This window comes from Larus michahellis, chromosome 9, assembly GCF_964199755.1.
Source record: "Larus michahellis chromosome 9, bLarMic1.1, whole genome shotgun sequence".
Taxonomy (NCBI): Eukaryota; Metazoa; Chordata; class Aves; order Charadriiformes; family Laridae; genus Larus; species Larus michahellis.
This window is the reverse complement of record NC_133904.1, coordinates 10,069,898-10,088,963: the sequence shown is the minus strand read 5'-3', so window position 1 is coordinate 10,088,963 and position 19,066 is coordinate 10,069,898. Positions and strand designations below refer to the sequence as shown.

The window sequence follows — 19,066 nt, the reverse complement described above, 5'->3', positions numbered from 1 at the left end:
TGTTTCCTTCCCATGTGGTGCTACTTAACAGACCAGTATTTTCACTGTTGATACTGGTGTCAGCTGGCGATCAGCTATCAGTGGCATTTTATCAATCGATTTCTGTAGTACCGAAAGCAGCTCTGTTAACCACCACTTAAATTGACGGCGATAATTGTAATAAAGAAATTTTTTTAAAAAAAATTGGGATATTTTTGATTTTTTTTTTTTAATCACTACACAGACATTGGTATTTTGGGATGGAGGAATGGGACAGCTAAAGGAGCTTCAGTTTCTTCCCTTTCTTACTGGCAAAGGCCAGCAAATTTGTGTTCCTACAGCACATGGTCTTGCTACGCAGCCTCTCTGATGAGAAGAGGATGGTGATAACATGATAACAGCAGCATCTTCCCGTCTTGTGAAGGGCTATAATTCATCCCATTCGGATGCCTTCAGACACCGCCGCTCCGAAACAGCAGCAGGGAGGTGCCCTGTGCCGGGGTTCCCAATGTTGCGGTGGCTCAGTGCCTGCAGAGGCCGTAGGAACAATCCTGTTGGAAATGTCCTCGTCCTGAATGTGGAATGAAATGGGGAAAGTGCGCGCATCACTTTGTGATAATTCTCAGAAAGAGAAACATCTTTTCTTTCTTGTTCCAGAATTCTCAGTCCAGAGCCTCCGCTCTGTTGCAGTCGGACAGAATAGACTCTAATTTTTACTGAACAGGGACTAGAATGCTCTAATCCATGAGGTTTATAACCAAAACTTCTTTTTCTTTTTTGGGCTTATAAATTCTTTTGTAATTTAGTGGTACTTCCAAAAAAAGAGGTGGGCCTGTCTCACTGCCTATAACGCCTACTCCTTTTAAAAATAATTTTCAGTAGTGTCTACAATTGGCTGGATTTCTGTTTTGGTGAAAGGCAGCTGATTCCGTGGAAACCACTGACCGGAGCATTGAGTACTCATGAACTCGTTAATATTTAAACCAGTTCAGATGCCTTTGTTGCCGGCAGTGTTACATGTTGGCGTGCTTTGGAAAGAGGTGGAGAACAAGGACCCGGCATTTGTTTGCGAGGTGCGAGGCCGTTAGCAAGGACAAGTGGCTGTTTATTGAAGAGCACCATGAAGTAACCTGGATCTTGCTGTAACTGAAATAAATTCTTCTTTCTAATGAGAAAGGTGGCGTTATACACAAACAATTGTATTGCAAAGTTGCATTGGAAAAAAAAAAAATCGTGGCTGAGCACTCGCCAAGTCAATAAACAAATAAACATAATAAAAGTCTAAGATGTGTATTCATGTGATAATTGCTTATTATTTGCCAGACCCGTTGCTACAAGCCATCCTGCATTGTTTTTTAACTCATCTTCAGTACAGTTTTATTTCATGCAACTTCTTTTGCAAAAAATCAGTCAGTTTTCATCCCTTCATCTAAAATGAAATCTCACGAGCGTCCAGAACAGTGCATACTTTAACTCACACAAGACTTTTGTATGAATATTTTACTATTCATCCTGCCCGCTGTATCCACAGCAATACCTGAGACTTCTCAATCCTTAATAGTCAGCTGTTGTCTTTCTGGTGCTGTAAAACGTGTTAATAACGTTAGATAATTGCAGTTATAACTGGAGTTGCCAGGAAGCTTAATGGAAGCAAAGACATATAAGTGTTCTGGCACTTAAGGCAGCAGTTGAGCAGGAGATTTTGAAAAGCTAACTTTCATTTAATGTGGGAGGCAGGTATTTTTTTGGGTTCTAATGAGCTGTGTAACCGAACCAGGGAATGGCCACTTTCCGTCTTGTCACCGCTCCTCCCCAACCCCCAGTCCCACATAGCGTCACCGTCTAAGCCACATTATAGTTCAATTTTCAAATAAGCCGAGTAAGGCCTGATATATATTTCAGCCACATTATTAGTTACGTCCGTAGAGATAAGCCAGGACAGTCTCACTTTCTGCGATGAGAAAAATCAACTTCAGATTTGTAACAGCAAAGACCATGCTCAAGAGATCCCCAAATGAAGTAGTGGTACTGGTTGAATACTGGAGGTGGACTACAGGAAACCAGAAATAAAAGTCGAATCAGCTGCATTCATTTCCTGAGGTGACGCTATCAACTGACAGACCCTTGGGCTTTAGGTGAGGCACCTGTGCTTTAAGAAACATGATCCTGTACTACTCATTCAACACAAATGTGATAGAAGATGAGGGGAGGGTACAGTGCTGCTAGGAATTTCACCCGGAGCTCACGTTACACCCTTTACCAAAGCAGAAAATGTTTATTTGTGTGGGGCTTTTTCCAGAACAATTCTCCTGAACAATTTCCCATTGAGTCCTGTCACTGCTGCCTCATCGCAGGGCCCTTACTGTGTCCTGGTGCCACTCCTGACTGCCGAGATGATACTCCAGCTGAGACTCCAACTCGGGAATCACAAATTTCTATTTGCAAAGTGATGGAACTCTCCCTTGGGTTTTGTTTTTAAGGCGATACAGTGAGCGTACGTGCTGGATTCAGCTCCATGGCCAAGGGATCACTGCAGGGAGGAGCTTCCGAAGGTGTGTTTTGTGAAGAAGACATGCAAGAGGAAGGAAGGGTGTAGCTGCAGTGGTGGTTTCTACACATCCCGCCCCCATCCTTTGGTCAGAAAGAAGGTGGTGTGACAAAACAGCCGCTGAGCCAGCTGCTGGAATGCTCCTGTGGAGCTGAAAAAGCCCGGACACACCACAGTGGCTTCAGCGCCTGGTGGAGGTGAGGGCCTGGCCAGGCCAAAGATCTGCCAGGGCTGCGTAAAGAGCATTTCATCTGGGGAAGGGGACAAACAGCGCTCCTTGATGTCCAGCGGGTTTGGGAGAATGGAAGCTCTGTGAAGCAAAGGAGGGAGAATCCCCACATCTTGTAGCTGTGAGCAGAAATGGTGACAGCTCCGCTACTTGCTGCTCGAAAGAGACTAAATATGAGCGTGACATTCAGCTGGGATCATTACCGTCATACTGGGATAAGGAGGCGTTTATGTAAGAGCCAAAAATCTCTGGGTTTTTCTTGGTTTGTGATTCAACCCATACCCTCTTTTTCCCTTGTCCAAAGCAACATCTAAAAGAAAAAAAAAAAAACAACAAAAAACCAACAACCCACCGAACCATCACCAAACCCCAACCGAACCCCTCCCTGAATGCTCCCGCGGCACTTCCCTCTCAAAGGCAGAGGCTGGAGCCAGAAGTGCCAGACCAACTGCCGAACTTCCCCCCGGTGCCATGACAGCTCACGCAGGTCCCATCAGTTTTGCCAAGCGTTTGATTTACAAAAAGCTGCGTTAAACAGGGCTGAAGCTTTGCCGGCTGGGAGAACGCTGCAAGGCCGCCCATTCCCCGTTTCCCCAGTCCAGCCACTCGGCCACTTCGTCCCTGACACCCGTGTCACCCGAGATTCCTGTTGTCATCGTCTCTCGGGGTGCTGGCGGGGCCCTGGCTGACAGGGGACAGGGGAGCCCGCCCTTCCCCCGCTTCACGACGCCCGGGCACAAAGCCACCCTCCCGCCCGGCCCCCCCGGCGCTTGCCGGGCCCTGGGGAGGACACCCGGCCGCGGAGCCGCCGCTCCGGCCACCCGCGGGGGTGCCGCGGTACGCACGGGGCGGATGGTGGTGGGGGGGCGGGGGGGGCGCTGCGCCACCTGCGGCCACCAGAGGGCGCGCGCCGACGGGACACCGGGAATCGGGGCCGGGGGAGAGCCGGGGGGGGACACACGATCCGGGGGAGGATTGGGATCAGAGTCCCAGAATCACAGCATGGCAGGGGTTGGAAGGGATCTCTGGAGATCATCTAGTCCAACCCCCTGCCAGAGCAGGGTCACCCAGAGCAGGTCACACAGGAACGCGTCCAGGGGGGTTCTGAATGTCTCCAGAGACGGAGACTCCACCACCTCTCTGGGCAGCCTGTGCCAGGGCTCTGACACCCTCAAAGGAAAGAAGTTCCTCCTCATGTTTAGGTGGAACTTCCTATGCTCAAGTTTGTGCCCGTTACCTCTTGTCCTGTTGCACCACTGAAAAGAGCCTGGCCCCATCCTCCTGACACCCGCCCTTTCAGTATTTGTAAGCGTTGATAAGATCCCCCCTCAGTCTTCTTTTTTCCAGGCTAAAAAGACCCAAATCCCTCAGCCTTTCTTCATAAGAGAGGTGTTCCAGTCCCCTAATCATCTCGGTAGCCCTTTGCTGTCCCCTCTCCAGCAGTTCCCTGTCCCTCTTGAACCGGGGAGCCCAGAACTGGACACAGTGCTCCAGATGTGGCCTCACCAAGGCAGAGCAGAGGGGGAGGATGACCTCCCTCGACCTGCTGGCCACACTCTTCTGGATGCCCCCCAGGATGCCACTGGCCTTCTTGGCCACAAGGGCACATTGCTGGCTCATGGTCATCCTGTTGTCCACCAGGGCTCCCAGGTCTCTTTCCACAGAGCTGCTTTCGTGGGGTGGGGTGGGATGGTATTACATTATATTATGGTACGATATATAAATATTTCATATTTGTATATTTTTAATGCTTTTTTAACATGCTTAACAAATTAAGCGTGTTTTCATATAGGAAATAATATGTCTAATGTGCGGTGTATTTTATGTATTCGTGGACAGAATGCATCCAGTCTGTGTTTAAATATATACATATAACTAAAAATTACATGGTAATTTTAGCGCTAATGTAATGAGTTGTATATGGTTAGATATAGTTTGTTGTTAAGTTAGTTCTAACGGCTGTATGTACATAGACACCTACACACACGTACATACATACACATATTCACACCCACACGCTTATATAGACAAATACACACATATATATCTACCACACACAAATACACCTCCTCCATATAGGCACACACACATATACACCCCCCCCCCTTATACACACACAAACCAATACACAGACATAAATATCCACATATAGACCCTTCCCCGTATACACACACACATACATAGCCGCACACCCCCTCCATATACACAAATACACACATATACGCGTGTGTGAGCGCACACACACAGAGCAACAGCAACATGGTGGTAACATCTGCCTGCGGGTCATGGCGGGGGGGGGGGGGGGGATCCTCTACACCTGCCTTTGACGCCATCAAAAAAATCAAAAATGTAATAACATAAAAGAGTCTGTGTATAAGGGGTGTGTGTAAGATCTGTGTAGGGGTGTGTGTATATCTATAGTTACGTGTGTGTGTAAGATGCGTACATATATATGTGCATATGTGCGCGTAAGAGGTGTGTGCATGTACATAAAAGCCGTGTGTCCATGTGTAGAAGATACGCGTACGTGCATGTACAAGCTATGTGTAGGAGTACGTGTGCGATGACTCCTGCTCTAGAGTCCCCCCCGGGGGGGTGTCTCTGCAGGGCCGCCCGGTGCCTGGGCTCACGCCTGCCCTTCTAGCAGGGCCTGGGCTCTCCCTGGGCCACTCGTCCCTGTCCTTCACTCTCCTGTCGCAGTCAGAGGCGAAAAGTCCAGCTCTACCCCCCCACCACAGAGCAGCCTCCGTAGCTCTCAACATGGAAGTCTTTGATCTAACAGCACTTTTAAATAGATGTTTCATTTTTTCCCAGCGCTGGTGGTGTGGCATGAGATTTCTGCCTTGATTTTCACCTTTTTTCTTTTTTTCCCCATGAAGTTAACCTTCAAAAGTCCAAGGTATCAGTAATTTCAATCCACCACGAGTAGGCAGGGGTGTGTTTTCAGTTTCCTGGCCTGAAGGCATCAGGGTGACCTCCTCTAATGCACTAACCACTCTTGACCTGATAGTGAGATTCTCGTAAGCCTTGAAGCTGCCCACTACAAAAACTTTAAACAGGTTTTAGATATTATTTCTGTATGTGTGTGTGTCTCTCTCTCTGCTCTAGACCCAGTGCAATGGCATAAGCCGTATTTTCATAGCAAAGCAAGCTCCTCCAAGAGGAGCCGCTGAGATGCTCTGGTTGCAACAGCCTGAACAAACAGCAGCGATTCCAGCAGCTCATTGGTACAGAGAGACACCGAAGAGACAAGAGACAGAAATAAAATAAGAAATTTGCATTGGATATTTATTTTGATAAACATTGTGTACTTCAAACAACTACGTGTTATTTCAGTTGTAAGCCACAATCTGTTGGAACCAACGTCCCAAGAGCTCTTGTCATCATAAACCAGACAGTCAATGCGTTACCACGGTCTGCGGACATAGAGAGCTTTCAAGTGCAAAGCAGATTATCAGAAAAGACATATTGCCGACCTCCTTAACAACCTGGACGATGCTAAACTCCAGTAAAAATGCTTCATATGTCTGCAATTTAGTTGTCTTAGTGCCATTGTAATAAATTAATAGAAAATATATCTTTTTTTCATTGGAAAGTCTATAAGAAAATGTACAAACATCTAACTCCGAAAAAGGACCAGCTATTTCGGCGACAGGTAAAACAAGCATTTGAACAGAGGCAAAAAACCCAAACATCCAAACAAACAGACAGACAGACAAACAAAACCCAATCAAAAAAACCCACTCTACCAATGGCAACTGCGGAGGCAAACACGGAAACATTTGCAGTAATAAACCTTACAAAGAGGGTAACTGCAGCTTGTGCGGGGGCTGTTAAAAGGATGTACAAAGGACAAGCAGTCAGGGCATTCACTAGTCAAAATGTGCGCGTGCAACTTCTACAACAGTCGGAGATTAAAAAGTAATCCTATGGCACAAAACTATGGCCGGCCGGCGATGGCCCCAGGCTTCGTTCTGTCTTTGGAGCAACACACTGTCTCCATCCCGTGAAGGTGGATGGGAGCCCTTCGCATGGCGTGACGATGCTCTGGACTCCCCCAGGCTGAGAGGCTGCCGGGGCCCCCACTCCGTATTCACGGCGTGAGACCCCCCCTCCCAGCTCCAGAACAGGCCCCATGTGACAAGCTTTGCATGATAGAATAAGCTACTTAGAAGTTTTCTTCTCTTAATAAGAATTTTTTTCAGGAAAAGAACCCCAACAAAACAACAGAAAAAGGTTTTCCTAGAGCCAAGTCTTATGATTTCACCCTGAGAATTCCCAAAATTGTAAAATCAGAAGATATACTTCAGCACAAAGGCAGCGTGCTTGTAGGAGCTGAACAAACCTGTCTAGGGGACAGACCCACCCGGCACGATCCTCCCGGGCGTTCACAGGCTCACCGAGAGCAGGAGCAGGGCAATGGCTGGTGGCCAGGGCAGCAGCGTGCCACAGAGGGCAACCCCTGCCCCGCCAAAGCCAAATCCCAAACCAGGCACAATCTGAGCCCAGCCTTCCATTTGTCAAGCGCTCATGAAAGAAATACTCCTGCTTTGGTCCACCTTTTGTCTTGCACTAATGCCGGTGCAACGATATCACCAGAACTGCCTCAGGACAGTGAGGAGGTCGAGGTAACCCAGACTAACGTACTCAAGGGACCTTGTTTTTTTAGTCTACGTGCCCGACTTCAGGGATCTGGCTCTGTTTTGGCTATCAGAGAACGGCAGATAAAATGTTGGTTAATCACGGTGAGGCTGGCTTTTTCAAGGAATAGTTTGTGAAATCCCCAAACCATCACAAGACATCGGGGAAAAAAACCCAACCACCTTGCCTGCCTTTTGCAAGTGTTGCCCATTCATTCGGAAATGGCACAAATGCCTAAAGAGCATTCATTAACGGGCTCTAATTGAGAAGCAAGGGAGGGAAAGCTTGGCTCTTCTTTTTTTTTCCTTTTTTTTTTTTTTAAATACAATACACATGGCATTCAGCAAGTTCAAAACAAGTATATAGTAAGACTGAAAAGAACATTTCCAGTTTCAAAACCCAGGAGAGGCTTGAGGGGAGCGTAACCTACAGCACGACCTTCATTTTGCTCGTGGTTGCTTTGACTTTCAGAGCAATCGATCTAAACCAGGCTTTATCAAGTGCAACATCTGCCCAGCTGCCCAGCCTCCGGAATGACACACAAAATGGTTGGTCTTTCATTCTAGCTGCAAGATAGCATTTTTTGATGGAAAAAAACCCAAACATACCTAATTACATGAGCCCTAATTAAAACAGAGCAAAATGAAATAACCATCAGCAACTAGAATAATTTCTGTAGCAATGGGGGCAGGCAGAGACAAAGTGGAGAAACAAACCCAGACGTTATTGGCAAAACTGACATTCTGTGTGCTTTGAAAAGCTCTTCATCCTGTCTTTTATCCCCTCTTAGGTCTCTTAGAATTGCCACAGCCTCCGGAGACGCCTTCATGGCATTTCTGAGCAACAGACAGGACTATCACTGAACACTGGAAGTGCTTACAGCGTTTTACAAGACAATGTTTAATTTCCCAGCTTCAAGAGATGTCCCCGCAGGAGTCCCAATTCTGCCTTCGTTACCCAGACATTGCTTTGAAGAAGGGGGAAAGGAGGTACAAGACATCCAACTAGCGTATGGGGATTCCCACTCTAATTCCTCAGCTACTTGGTAAGACCTCTGTCACCTTCCATCCAGATCTCATGTAACTCTTCCAGGAGCACCAAGACGCTCATGGCCTTAAGACAGGATCAGAAAGCAACACACAGCAGAGCAGTCTGATGCCATTCCCTCTGACCTCCCTGGAAAGCCAAGGGCTGCTCACCCTATTTGAGGCTGAATAAGGTGACTCCCAGTATTCCCAGTTGAAAACTGGAAGCCTTGAACAGGATGCTTTCTTTGACTGTCTATCATAAACCCTCTAGACTGATCTTGAACATTATTCTATGGAGGGACTACGGGAAAGGCTGAGAAACTATATGTGCTAATTGACATTGCTGTCCTTCTAGCCTACAGCTGCTTGTTGAAGGAAAACTTCCTATTGGAGCAACCACTATTAAAACCCCTTGATCCATAGGAGAAACGCAGTTTTCTAAGCAACCAGAAAGATGTGGTTTATCAGTCTCTGCTGGCACCTTTTATCTTCTCCTTCTCTCATCTCTTCCCTAACTATGTGCCGTGGGTTAGCATGTACAACACAGATCCCAAGGAGCTTGACAAAACATCATAAAAGCTTTAGGGTAATTTCTTACTGTCCAGTTATGTTTCCCAGCATCTGGGGATTCATTAAAATATACTCTTTCTATCTTAGATTTTCAACCAGCCTTTGAATTGTCATTCTGTGTTTATGTGAGTAGCTAGTTACACCACGGGGAAAAAAAAAAGCGTTTGGACAACTTAGAGGCTGGTAAAAACAATAATCCTCGATGGCCTTCAGACCCAGAACTCCCCCTTCGAGAGGCGGCACGTAAGTTAGTCTGTGAGAGGGGTGCCGATAGAACCAGCACCTTGTAGAACAGCTCAACCCTTGCTTAGAAACACGAGAGTCAACACGGCATCAGTGAGCAAATCAACCAGCGAGGAGCTGGCGATCACAGAACATGACGCTGATGACAGAGAGGAAGGCTTTTCTGTCACATGTGGCCACTCTAGCTACTTACAGTAAGATTTCTCTTTGAACAACAACAACAAGAACAAGAACAACAACAACAAAACGCTACACCTCTGGGGCAGGCTGGCAAGGTGCCTGCGGCGAGCAGTCAGTAGTCCGTCCCATGCGGGCAGTGCTGGCGGCCAAGAAGGCAGAGCAGTGTGTCCTCATAATTTCATTTTCTTCACCACAGGAATTGGCAGCGCTTGGTAGATTTTAGCTGAGTCCTCGTTAGTGACCAGCTTCACCCAGACAGGGCGGAAGCTGCCTTTGAAGCCGACAAAAGCCATTTTTTCTGCAAATCAGAGCAAATATATCAGGAGTGTGTTGGGGCTGCACCAGAAAAACACCCAGTGGCTGGATGGATGCAGGTGGACAAGGGCACACGTGCGCACAAATTTCGCCAATCATGTATTCTCCAGGTATTAAAGAAATACTTTCCTAATGAAGCTTAATTAAAATTTTATTTACATGTTGCATGCTTCCATTAATTAAGAACGCGTGATACATAGCAGGGGAGAAAGAGAGAAGGAAAACCCCTTCCCAGCAGGCAGCTATCTGCTGAAGCTATCTTTATTTGCACGGTGGTTATACTCAAAACCCTCTCCTCGGGGAAGGTGGGATGATGAGGGACGGGACAGCAGACAACAGACAGCTTGCTACGTTAGCAAGTGTAACACACACAGAAAAGAGGAAAGTGTGCCAAAAGCTCGCAGTTAGAGCTGCTCAGAGCAAGGTGCACAATAGAGCGATAGTCTAGTGCAATACGTGATGCTTTGAAATTGATACGTTTTGTGCCATCAAGTCGGAATTTTGTTTCAAGAGAAAACCAGCTAAAAATAAGTTCAGACAAGAAAAGAATCCTGTTCAGGGGCATTAAGTGGGAAAAAAAGTCCAGCATTCCTATTGTTAAAATGCCTTTTTAGTTAAAACGAACCCAGAAAATAAAACCCCCTAAATTCTTTACTTGCAAGGACAACTGCCAAAGCACTTTTTCCACCTACAGTATTAAACTGAGCGCTGTTATCCAAAGCTGCAGTGGATACAACCTCACTGAATAGATAAGTGACTGGTCCCAGGATGTTTGAGCACACGCTGATAGAAACAAGCAAGGCAAACTTTAGAACATGGGAAAAAAGGTCCCTTTCATGTAGCCATGGGAGGGGGAATAGATCAAAGGGGTTTAGAATTGTGTTTTAGAAAAGTGGTTACCTTTTAACCTCAAACCCTCTTCTGCTCCAAGTTTCTCCAGTACTTTAGTCCATGGCCCTCTTGAAATGAATCTTCCTTTAGATGTCACCAGCACTATGGAGCTGAAGGAAACAAAGCCATTTATAAACAGATGAAGAGTCAGAACACGTTCCTCGCTTCTCTGTCTTGAGCACTGGTAACTCCTGCCTGCGTGACTCAAGGACACCCATGAACTACAGTGGTTTCTGCTTTAATGGCTTTTGCCAATGCTTTCCAACAGCTTAGTCATATATTCACTTTTGCAATCATGCAAAACCCACTAGGAAGCCGACAAGACACTTTTTTTTTTTTTTTTTTTTTAATAAACACTGTTTTCTAGAATGATTTAAACGTTTCCAAGCAGCAGTTCCATCCTGCTTTGCTCAGAAAGGAACATGCTCTCCCTGGGATGCTCTGAGCAAGTCTCAAATAATTTATTTTCTTACATCATTTGCAAGATAAAGCCTGAAGAAATTCACTTCTTTGAGATTTTTGCTGACCTGATGCTTTTCCTTCATTTTCATTGGGCTTTGGCTTAAAATAATAATAATAATAATAATAATAATAATTATTATTATTATTATTATTGCCTTACTTGCATGTACTGTATTTCACCTCAAAATTCTCAGGGTCTTCTACAGATGGCAATTGATAAAGAAAAGACATGAGGTAAGTGCGTTAAACTAATGCAAATCTGTAAATGCTTGGGCAGAAGTCGGTAACTGCCTCGGCTTAACTCTAAAAGGGTAGAATAAAAACCCAAATTAAACATGAGGGGATAGTCTTATAGTGAGAATCGTCCACAGAGAAGCATGTTAACCTCCTTACTTCCCACCAGACGCACAAACACCTCCAATGGTTATCTCAAAGCATACGGAGGACGAGCTCTGCTCCAGAGAGTTCAGTGGAAGTCTTGCTATTAAGCTCAAGGGATATCACCCTTGGTCAGCTCCTAATTAAAGCTGCATCACGGCGTAATTGAGCAAACGCCTAGATGAAATTACTTCGTTCCACCTTGCAGGGTTTCCATGAGTGAAACTTCCCTGACTGGAACGGCATCTGCAGTCTTGCAGGAGGAGAGCCTTGCTGGGTCGGCTTTCCCGCAGCACGGTGGACATCAGTCGCTAAAATTAATTAGGCAAGAGCTCCTGCAGAGCTCCTGCCCTGAGCTACTGAGCGCAGCGCTCACATCTTAACACCTCAGCTGGAACTGGAACCGTTCAGGGGAAAATAGCAACGGGTGGCAGCAGAGGAATGAGAGAAGAAAAAGAGTTAAGAGCCATCAGGACTTTTCCTGGAATAAACCTGAGGTGTTAAAATACTCCAGCGCTTATGAGAGTGGATTGAGCTGGCAGGCTGGTTTTGTACTTTGTGAATGCTGAATCACCTCTTTTTTCTTCCTTCAGTTCACTAAAATTGGTCCTTTCCATTAAGCTTTACCTGCTATGGAAGTTTAAAATAAATCCACCACACGTTTTGTTTTCTTATCCCTGGGAAGCTCATCAGAAAAGCAGATTTATTAAAAGAAAAAGGAATTTGGCCTGCAGAGAGTTGCTTAAATGAACAAAGAGGCTTGCCCTTGCTAGGAATGCCTCTTCTTGCATCCCCAAATCCATAGATCTAAAAGTTCTTCTCTTGGTCTCTCCACGAGAGGCTGGGGAGGCCGGTGGGGCCCTTCCCCTCCCTGAGCATCATCTCTCGGCACCGCGGCGGGAGAGGGCACAAGAGGCTGGTGGCTCTGCCGTCCCGCCGTCTGCGCAGCGTCTACATCTGACTCTGAGCAACTCTTTCACCCAGCAAATGGAAAAAAGGTGTCTCGTGGCTGTAGCTGCAGCCCCTGCCTGATCAGATCAGAAAGGCTTGCAGGGGATGGGCTGGGAAAACTTTTGGTGAATGAAGGACGATAATTTGGGGGTTCAATCCTTGCCAAGGCACAGCCAAGTGAGACCTGAAAGGTGCTGACCATGTTGGGTCAACTTCCAGTCTTAATCCTAATCCTAATCGGGTTCCAACACTAATCCAGAGAAGACAATGAGGCTCAGAAAGACTTAAATAAACCTAAACGTCTAATGACGAATCAATCCTCTAAAGTAAGGAAAAATCCAGGAGCTGGATTTAGCCAGGATTGAGATTGGATTTTTTGCAGAGGAGGATGGGGCCGTGTCTGAAAAGCTCTCTTATTTTTTTTGTGAAAGAAACGTGAGCAACTACAATGCTTCTCTGAAGTAACTACTTGCTGTATTTTTTGCAACCTTCAGAATTATTTAAGACAGTAGAAACACATCTGTATGAACCTGCATGGCACCTGCTGAGACTTCCCCCAAGCCTCCGGAATAAATGCCGGAACAATATCCTGTCGATCAGTTATTTCGAATGATTCATCAACAAAGCAATCACATTTGTATGAAATGTTACATACCAGATTTCAAATCAAAACAGACTTAATCACAATGAAATAGTCAGTTCCCAATAGCACTCCAGAAACTAATACGAGAACAACCCCTTTGGTTAAAGGGTTTCTGGTGTTGTTCCCAATCCCACTCCAGCAGATGAACCCGCTGCCCTCCAGGATGCAGGGACACACGTTGGCTACTTACCACCCACTTGCAAAACTCTGCTTTCTGGCAGCCCATACTTAAAAAATAAAAGCAACCAGCCCTTAGGCCTGGGCAGGGAACGCGTGCAGAGAGGAATGTATTTCATTAGCGGAATTTTCTGCGATTTGAGAGAGCATGCAGGCGATAGAAAAATGTCAATTGGGCACATCTGTACCGATGAGTGCTGAGAGTTTATTCGTGAATTTAAGTCTGCAGTTTGTCTGTAGCCCACAGCGTAAATGCAGATCTGCAGTTTATTAATCAAATCAAGCTCTGCGGTTTATCTGGGGCTCGATCGGTTCCTAAATCACAGAGTTCACGTCCTTCTGCTGCCTGCACGTCCCGCTCACCTTTGGGAGTCGGCGGGTACAAAAGCACACAGCCGGGTCTGTCTGGCCCATGTTGGGTGACAAAAACTGGGAAAAAGATGAGTATTGTGTAGCATTCTTGTACATTGCACCTTAGTAACATCAGATTATTTACTTACTGGTCTTTGATGTTGTTGACATAATTTTCTATCTGTGCTGGGATGCCTTGTAGGATTGAGTTTTTGAATGTTACTCGATCAACAACTTTTCCGTGATGTCCATCAATCACAACCAGTTGGATACCCTCATCAGTGAGGAAAAACCTGACACCGTCAACCTGTGCGGGAGGAAAAACATTCTTGATCTCTCACAGTAACACAACTGCAAACAACCACCTGTACGAAGCACAGTGACAAGACTCCTCTTTCTATCAAAGGGTAAAATTCCAGATCTCTGAGGTCAAGATGTCCTGCATTTTTGCTAATATGGTAAAGTTGTAGCTATTTTTCTTTTTTTTTTGCAAAATACAAAGCAAAAGCGACCTGAATCTAACTATCTATGATAACTTTGTAAGCAAGTGTTCCATAAAAATGAAGCAAGTATCCCATACAGTTCACTGAGAAGACCTGCTCACCTCAATGTATGCAAAGTCGTCCTTTAGGTGGAAGTACTGTTTCTTATAAGTTTCTATTTTCACTTCTAGTAGGTGGTCCTTGGTACTCTGTTTACAAAAAAAAAAAAAAATGAAAGAAAAGAGTTATTCTACTGAGGATGTCCATTACCTGAATGCTGCATTTCCAGAAACCATTTTAAATCTTGAAATTCAATCAACAAAAAAGCTACATAATAAGCACTGACTTGCCAAATTATGTTGCTAATGAGACTGGGCACAATAGTAACCTCTTGCTCATCCTGTCAGCGTTTAAATTGTTTCACCAAATGGCAGCGTATAAGCGACTCTCACTTTGCAGAGCTGACACACGGTTCACTGAGACCTTGCTGTGCATTGCTGCTCCAAGGGTGACGAGCGAAAAAAAAACCCCAAAATAGACAAATATCCCTATCTCTCCCCCAGAACTAGACTGAATCGGATATAGGAGACAGTGTTGTACAAAACCCTTTATTTGAACGAGACACTCGGCTGTGCAGTCCCTTGTCTGACACTGCTGCTCTTACAGCCTGGAGGAGCCAGAGGCCAGGCAAGAAACCTTCTGTCTCTCCAGAGACACATTCCCTGGGCCGACCTGTCTTCCACCTCATTACTTTTCACCCTGTGCTTTTTAAGCACAGAACTTCACAACAGAGCCCCAGAAGACTAAGCGTCTAACTTCAAACGAAGTCTTGGGTGGCTCTGTCCTTCGAGGACCTGCACTCTCTATACGTGTAAGAACCTGTTTCATACCGTTTCACATACCTGAACCGTTTCAGAAAATCAGGCACAGGATATACTGCACCTGCTACAAAGTCCTTCTATGTCTGTGGGCACAGTATGTGCCAGAACTACAGATTTAGACTGGCAATAATTGTGTGATAAGAAACCAACTACTTTACCAGTTGTGCACTGGAGAGCTTCTTGGGCATTGGCACCTCTACTATTGGAGTCTCAATGTACTTGGGATAGGCCATGGCTTCACAGTCGCTGACGCCAGCCGTCTTTGGGATCACAGCTTTGATCCTTATTCGTTCGCAGCCTTTGACAGAGCAGAAAGCAAATTTCTCCTTCTCATTTTGAGCTTTGAGTTTCAGAAACAGTAGCCTGCAGGGAGAGGAGAAGAGTCAACAGCATCCTTGAGAATTCTGTACAAAAAATGACTGACTCCCAGTTTTGGTGGACTCCTTCCCAACGCTTTGCAATAATGTGCTTTGCAAGCCCTCAGTGCCGATGTCTGGATTTTAGAGTGCTCAACATACCACATGCAAATAATAGGGGACACACATCTCAGAAATGGTTTGGGCAGGTCAGGGAATTTAAGACAGAGAAATTAGACGACACCTGAACTCCCTTGGAGCTCTATTTTATAACGATACATTTATATAGCAATACATGGTTTGTATTTTAGGTGTCTCTCTCTTTTGCATTATTTTAATTCTTTAAAAGAAGGTAACAGGCTTTACACGCTTAGTTCCTGTGCTTCCCTGTCGTGGTGTTTACAGATGGTTGTTGTTCAAAACGAAAAGGGTTGGGTGTGTCCCCAGTTCAGTTTCATGGTCTGCACTTTGCTTTTGTCTTTTTTTGTAATTTGTATTCACTCGGCAAAGCATCTCCCAGAGTAATTGGCAGAGCAGCAGAGGCTATGAATGACTGGCAGCCGTGGGAGTCCCAGGAAAATTAAACGCTGGTCACATTCCCAGAATGACTTTCTGGTTTTGTTGTGATGCCCGCTAACGGCATTAGCCAAAGGGTTCACGATTCCAGCAGCTTTCTCGAAGCAGTGTCCAAATCGGCAAGACCTGCTTCCTTACCCCGTGTCCTCATCCCAGTAGTAGTATCCTTTGCTAGGATATCTGTGCTCCAGTTTCTCCATTTGAGAGGTTCTATAGAAGGTTCCAGTTTTGTACGTTTTCTTCAAGAGACGATTATGGATGTCTGAGAGAATGGAAAATGTCGTCCCTTTAGGATAGCAAAACCCTACTTGGATCCAGTCGTTCCTAAAAATAGCAAAGACCCACATTATAATAAGTTGACACATGACTGTTATTTTCCTGGGCATGCTAGAAGCCAAACTAAATAATTCACTCTGAAACGTAACTTAATTTTTTCCTGGCCGGTTAAAATTTTAATGGTGTGGGATGAATCAATGCAATGTAAATTAGACATAACAACCATGGGTTAGTTAAGCAATGTGGGTCAGATCTGCTCCTGACTTCTACACCTGTGACTTCCATGCACCAGGAATGAATTAGCTCTAGGCTTCCAAAAATGAACCGTGTTATCTTGCTGGGCTGCCCAGGGGAGGAAACAGGAATCTGAGAGGTCAAATGGAAAGATAGTGAACTCAATGGTCTTCCTGGAACAAGCATGTTCATTCTGGAAGACCTCATAAGGCGATGACCTCACCCATTAAAAATATGCTGTTACATTATTGGGCTGGAATGTTGGAATTCGGTCGGATCACTCACTTGTTGAAGTTGATGAGCCATATGGCCAGCTCTTCGGGGGCTGTCTTGTCCCAGTGGATGGTGTAGCCTTTCCTCAGAGTTATGACTGGCTGATACTGCTGGTAATGAGTGCTCTTGCTCAAAGCCCCTTCCAAATGGAGTGGGTGATTATGGTAGTCATTTTTTATTATTTTCATTTTCAGGTTGGCTGGCTTGTAGGCCTGGATGTATATCTAGATAAAAAAAAAAATATCAGCCAGGGTTTAATGAATGACAGTAAGACATTAAAGGCACAGCTACTCAATAGACGTGAACTGGCATGAGGCCCGTGACTTCAGCAGTGACCTGTATGCCATACGCTTACGTTCGATTTCTTAGGCTTCCCTTACAAAGTAAACTGTTTTCAGAAAAAAGAAGGGTCATTTCCTCATTCACTGAGTTCAAGACTATGTGCCAGTCAAGGCTTCAAAGAGGCCCGCATTAGGGCTGAAGTATTTCACAGCATTTGTGGCAACCCTCCGCAGTGGGACAGTATCTACCTCAGACATCTGACTCCTACAGAACAAGGACCCTTCTGTCTGGATTTCAGAAGCAGGAAAACCAGCTCAGTGGTTACAAATTGGCTTTAGTAGCACTACACGGAAAAAAAACAACAGTTGCAACACCTAAGACAAAAACAGGCGCTACTCATCAGAGGAAAGTGAGGACTCTCTGAAGGCAGCAGCACTTGGAGCTTGTGTGGTAGGAAGAATGGTTTGGTGGTTACACAACAGGATGAAAGATCATGACAGCTGAAGTCTAATTTTGACTCCTCAGCACATTTCCCATAACACTGTGGGCAACACTTCCTTCCATAAATCAAGGAAAAATAACTAGCCGACAGCCCATAGATTTATGAATATTAATCTGTTAATGCTCATGGAGCTCTTAGGGGACTTCAGGCAGAAGTTGTTAGAGCTGTTAACAGTCAAGGCCAAAGTATCTGAAAATGTACCACAATATCCTCGTGTTCAAAACCACCTGTGCAGACATGCAGATAAATAAACCCTGAGCACCCTGAAGAAAGTCCATTTCTAAAGGTCGAGCTTTACAGCACCAAGAAATTTAAAGTAAAATAAAGCGATAATGATAAGGCAAGGTAAGCATCTTTACCTGTGCAAAGTGTCCACTGCAGATGGAACCTCTCCAGTCAGGCACGTCAATGCACTCAGGGTGCTTGATTAGCCAGTTATCTTCTTTTATCAGGTATGAGCCTGGATATTCTGACACAGAACCATCTACATCATGAAAAACTGATGTTTTATCACCATCCATATCCAGATCATTGAACCAGGGTCCAGGTTCTCCAAAGAAGACCCTTGAGGTAATCTAAACAAAACAGTGAAAGACATTTACATCTCCGAAAAGGAATTAATCACTTACAGTACACAGTGGCTATGGTCAATAGAGTGGCTCAAAGGACCCATTTTCTTTCTTTATTTGTCATTGGAAAGTAGTTTGGACAAGAAATAGTGTTGGGTTTGTGGGTCAATTTGTGCATGAAGAAATCTGTGTACACACTAACAGCACCGTTCTTTAAATGGCCACAGAATTTGGCCACTCAGCTTGAGACATTGTAGGCTTGACGTTCAACAGCTCTGGGGCCCCATGACTCCAGATGATTCTGGGGTGGCGGGTCCTCTGAGATAGCAGTTATGTGGTAATAAAACTATAAGCTTCTGAAACTGACCATCCAAAGATGGAATCACCAAAATAATTTTCAGCTGAGCTGGTCTCGTTAGTTGGCAGGAACATCAGTGCCATTGGGGACAGCCATATCAGGATTGTCTCTGCCTGCACACTCCCTCTTCCCTAAGCCTGAAGTCAGTGCAGAGCTGGGTCACACACTTAAAAGGTGTGTTTGATTTGTCAGACAGAGCAGACACAGATTTCCCTGCTGACCGTGGGGGAAAGGCTAAAACAGCCAGAATTTCAGCCCCAGCTGTGAAAAGGTTTGTTTTAAAATTCTGGAGGAAGGTTCAGGAGACGGGGAGATTTCACTAGAGCCACTTCACTCATTGTCTGCTAATATGTTTTTGAGGTTCCAAAGCCACATAAAGTCACACTGATGCTGGGAACAATCAGCGACCTCCCCTGGGAAATGGCTGCTCAGGCAACTTCGGACTGATATTTTTATCCAGCATAAATAAATGTCATGCCACCAGCCCGCCTGGTGCAATGTGAGAGAGTGACCGACCAACACTTTTAGGGGAATTTTGCCTTTCCCATCCCATTTGGCACGAGGATTGCTAGTCAGCACTTTTCCTGACGTGCGAGCAAGTCTGCTAATTTTTTGAAAGTTAAGCAACCCAAAACATTTCAGTCCCAACCGCTTTATTTATTTATTTGTTTGTAGTGTTTGGCAGTTGGAT

General features: G+C 45.3%; 1 protein-coding gene across 3 annotated transcripts in view; it reads right to left on the bottom strand.

Moving 5' to 3' along the window:
* Window positions 1-6,018: 6,018 nt before the first annotated feature.
* Window positions 6,019-19,066, bottom strand: part of CEMIP (cell migration inducing hyaluronidase 1) — a 115,472-nt gene continuing 102,424 nt past the window's right edge. For all 3 annotated transcript variants that reach the window (XM_074599870.1, XM_074599872.1, XM_074599871.1), the window contains exons 22-29: window positions 17,808-18,023; window positions 16,677-16,888; window positions 16,020-16,205; window positions 15,108-15,312; window positions 14,191-14,277; window positions 13,736-13,893; window positions 10,634-10,734; window positions 6,019-9,716 (exon numbers count right to left, since the gene is read on the bottom strand). In XM_074599870.1, the coding sequence (XP_074455971.1) occupies window positions 9,589-9,716; window positions 10,634-10,734; window positions 13,736-13,893; window positions 14,191-14,277; window positions 15,108-15,312; window positions 16,020-16,205; window positions 16,677-16,888; window positions 17,808-18,023 (1,293 nt within the window). In that variant the 3' untranslated portion in view covers window positions 6,019-9,588. The remainder of the gene's footprint in view (window positions 9,717-10,633; window positions 10,735-13,735; window positions 13,894-14,190; window positions 14,278-15,107; window positions 15,313-16,019; window positions 16,206-16,676; window positions 16,889-17,807; window positions 18,024-19,066) is intronic.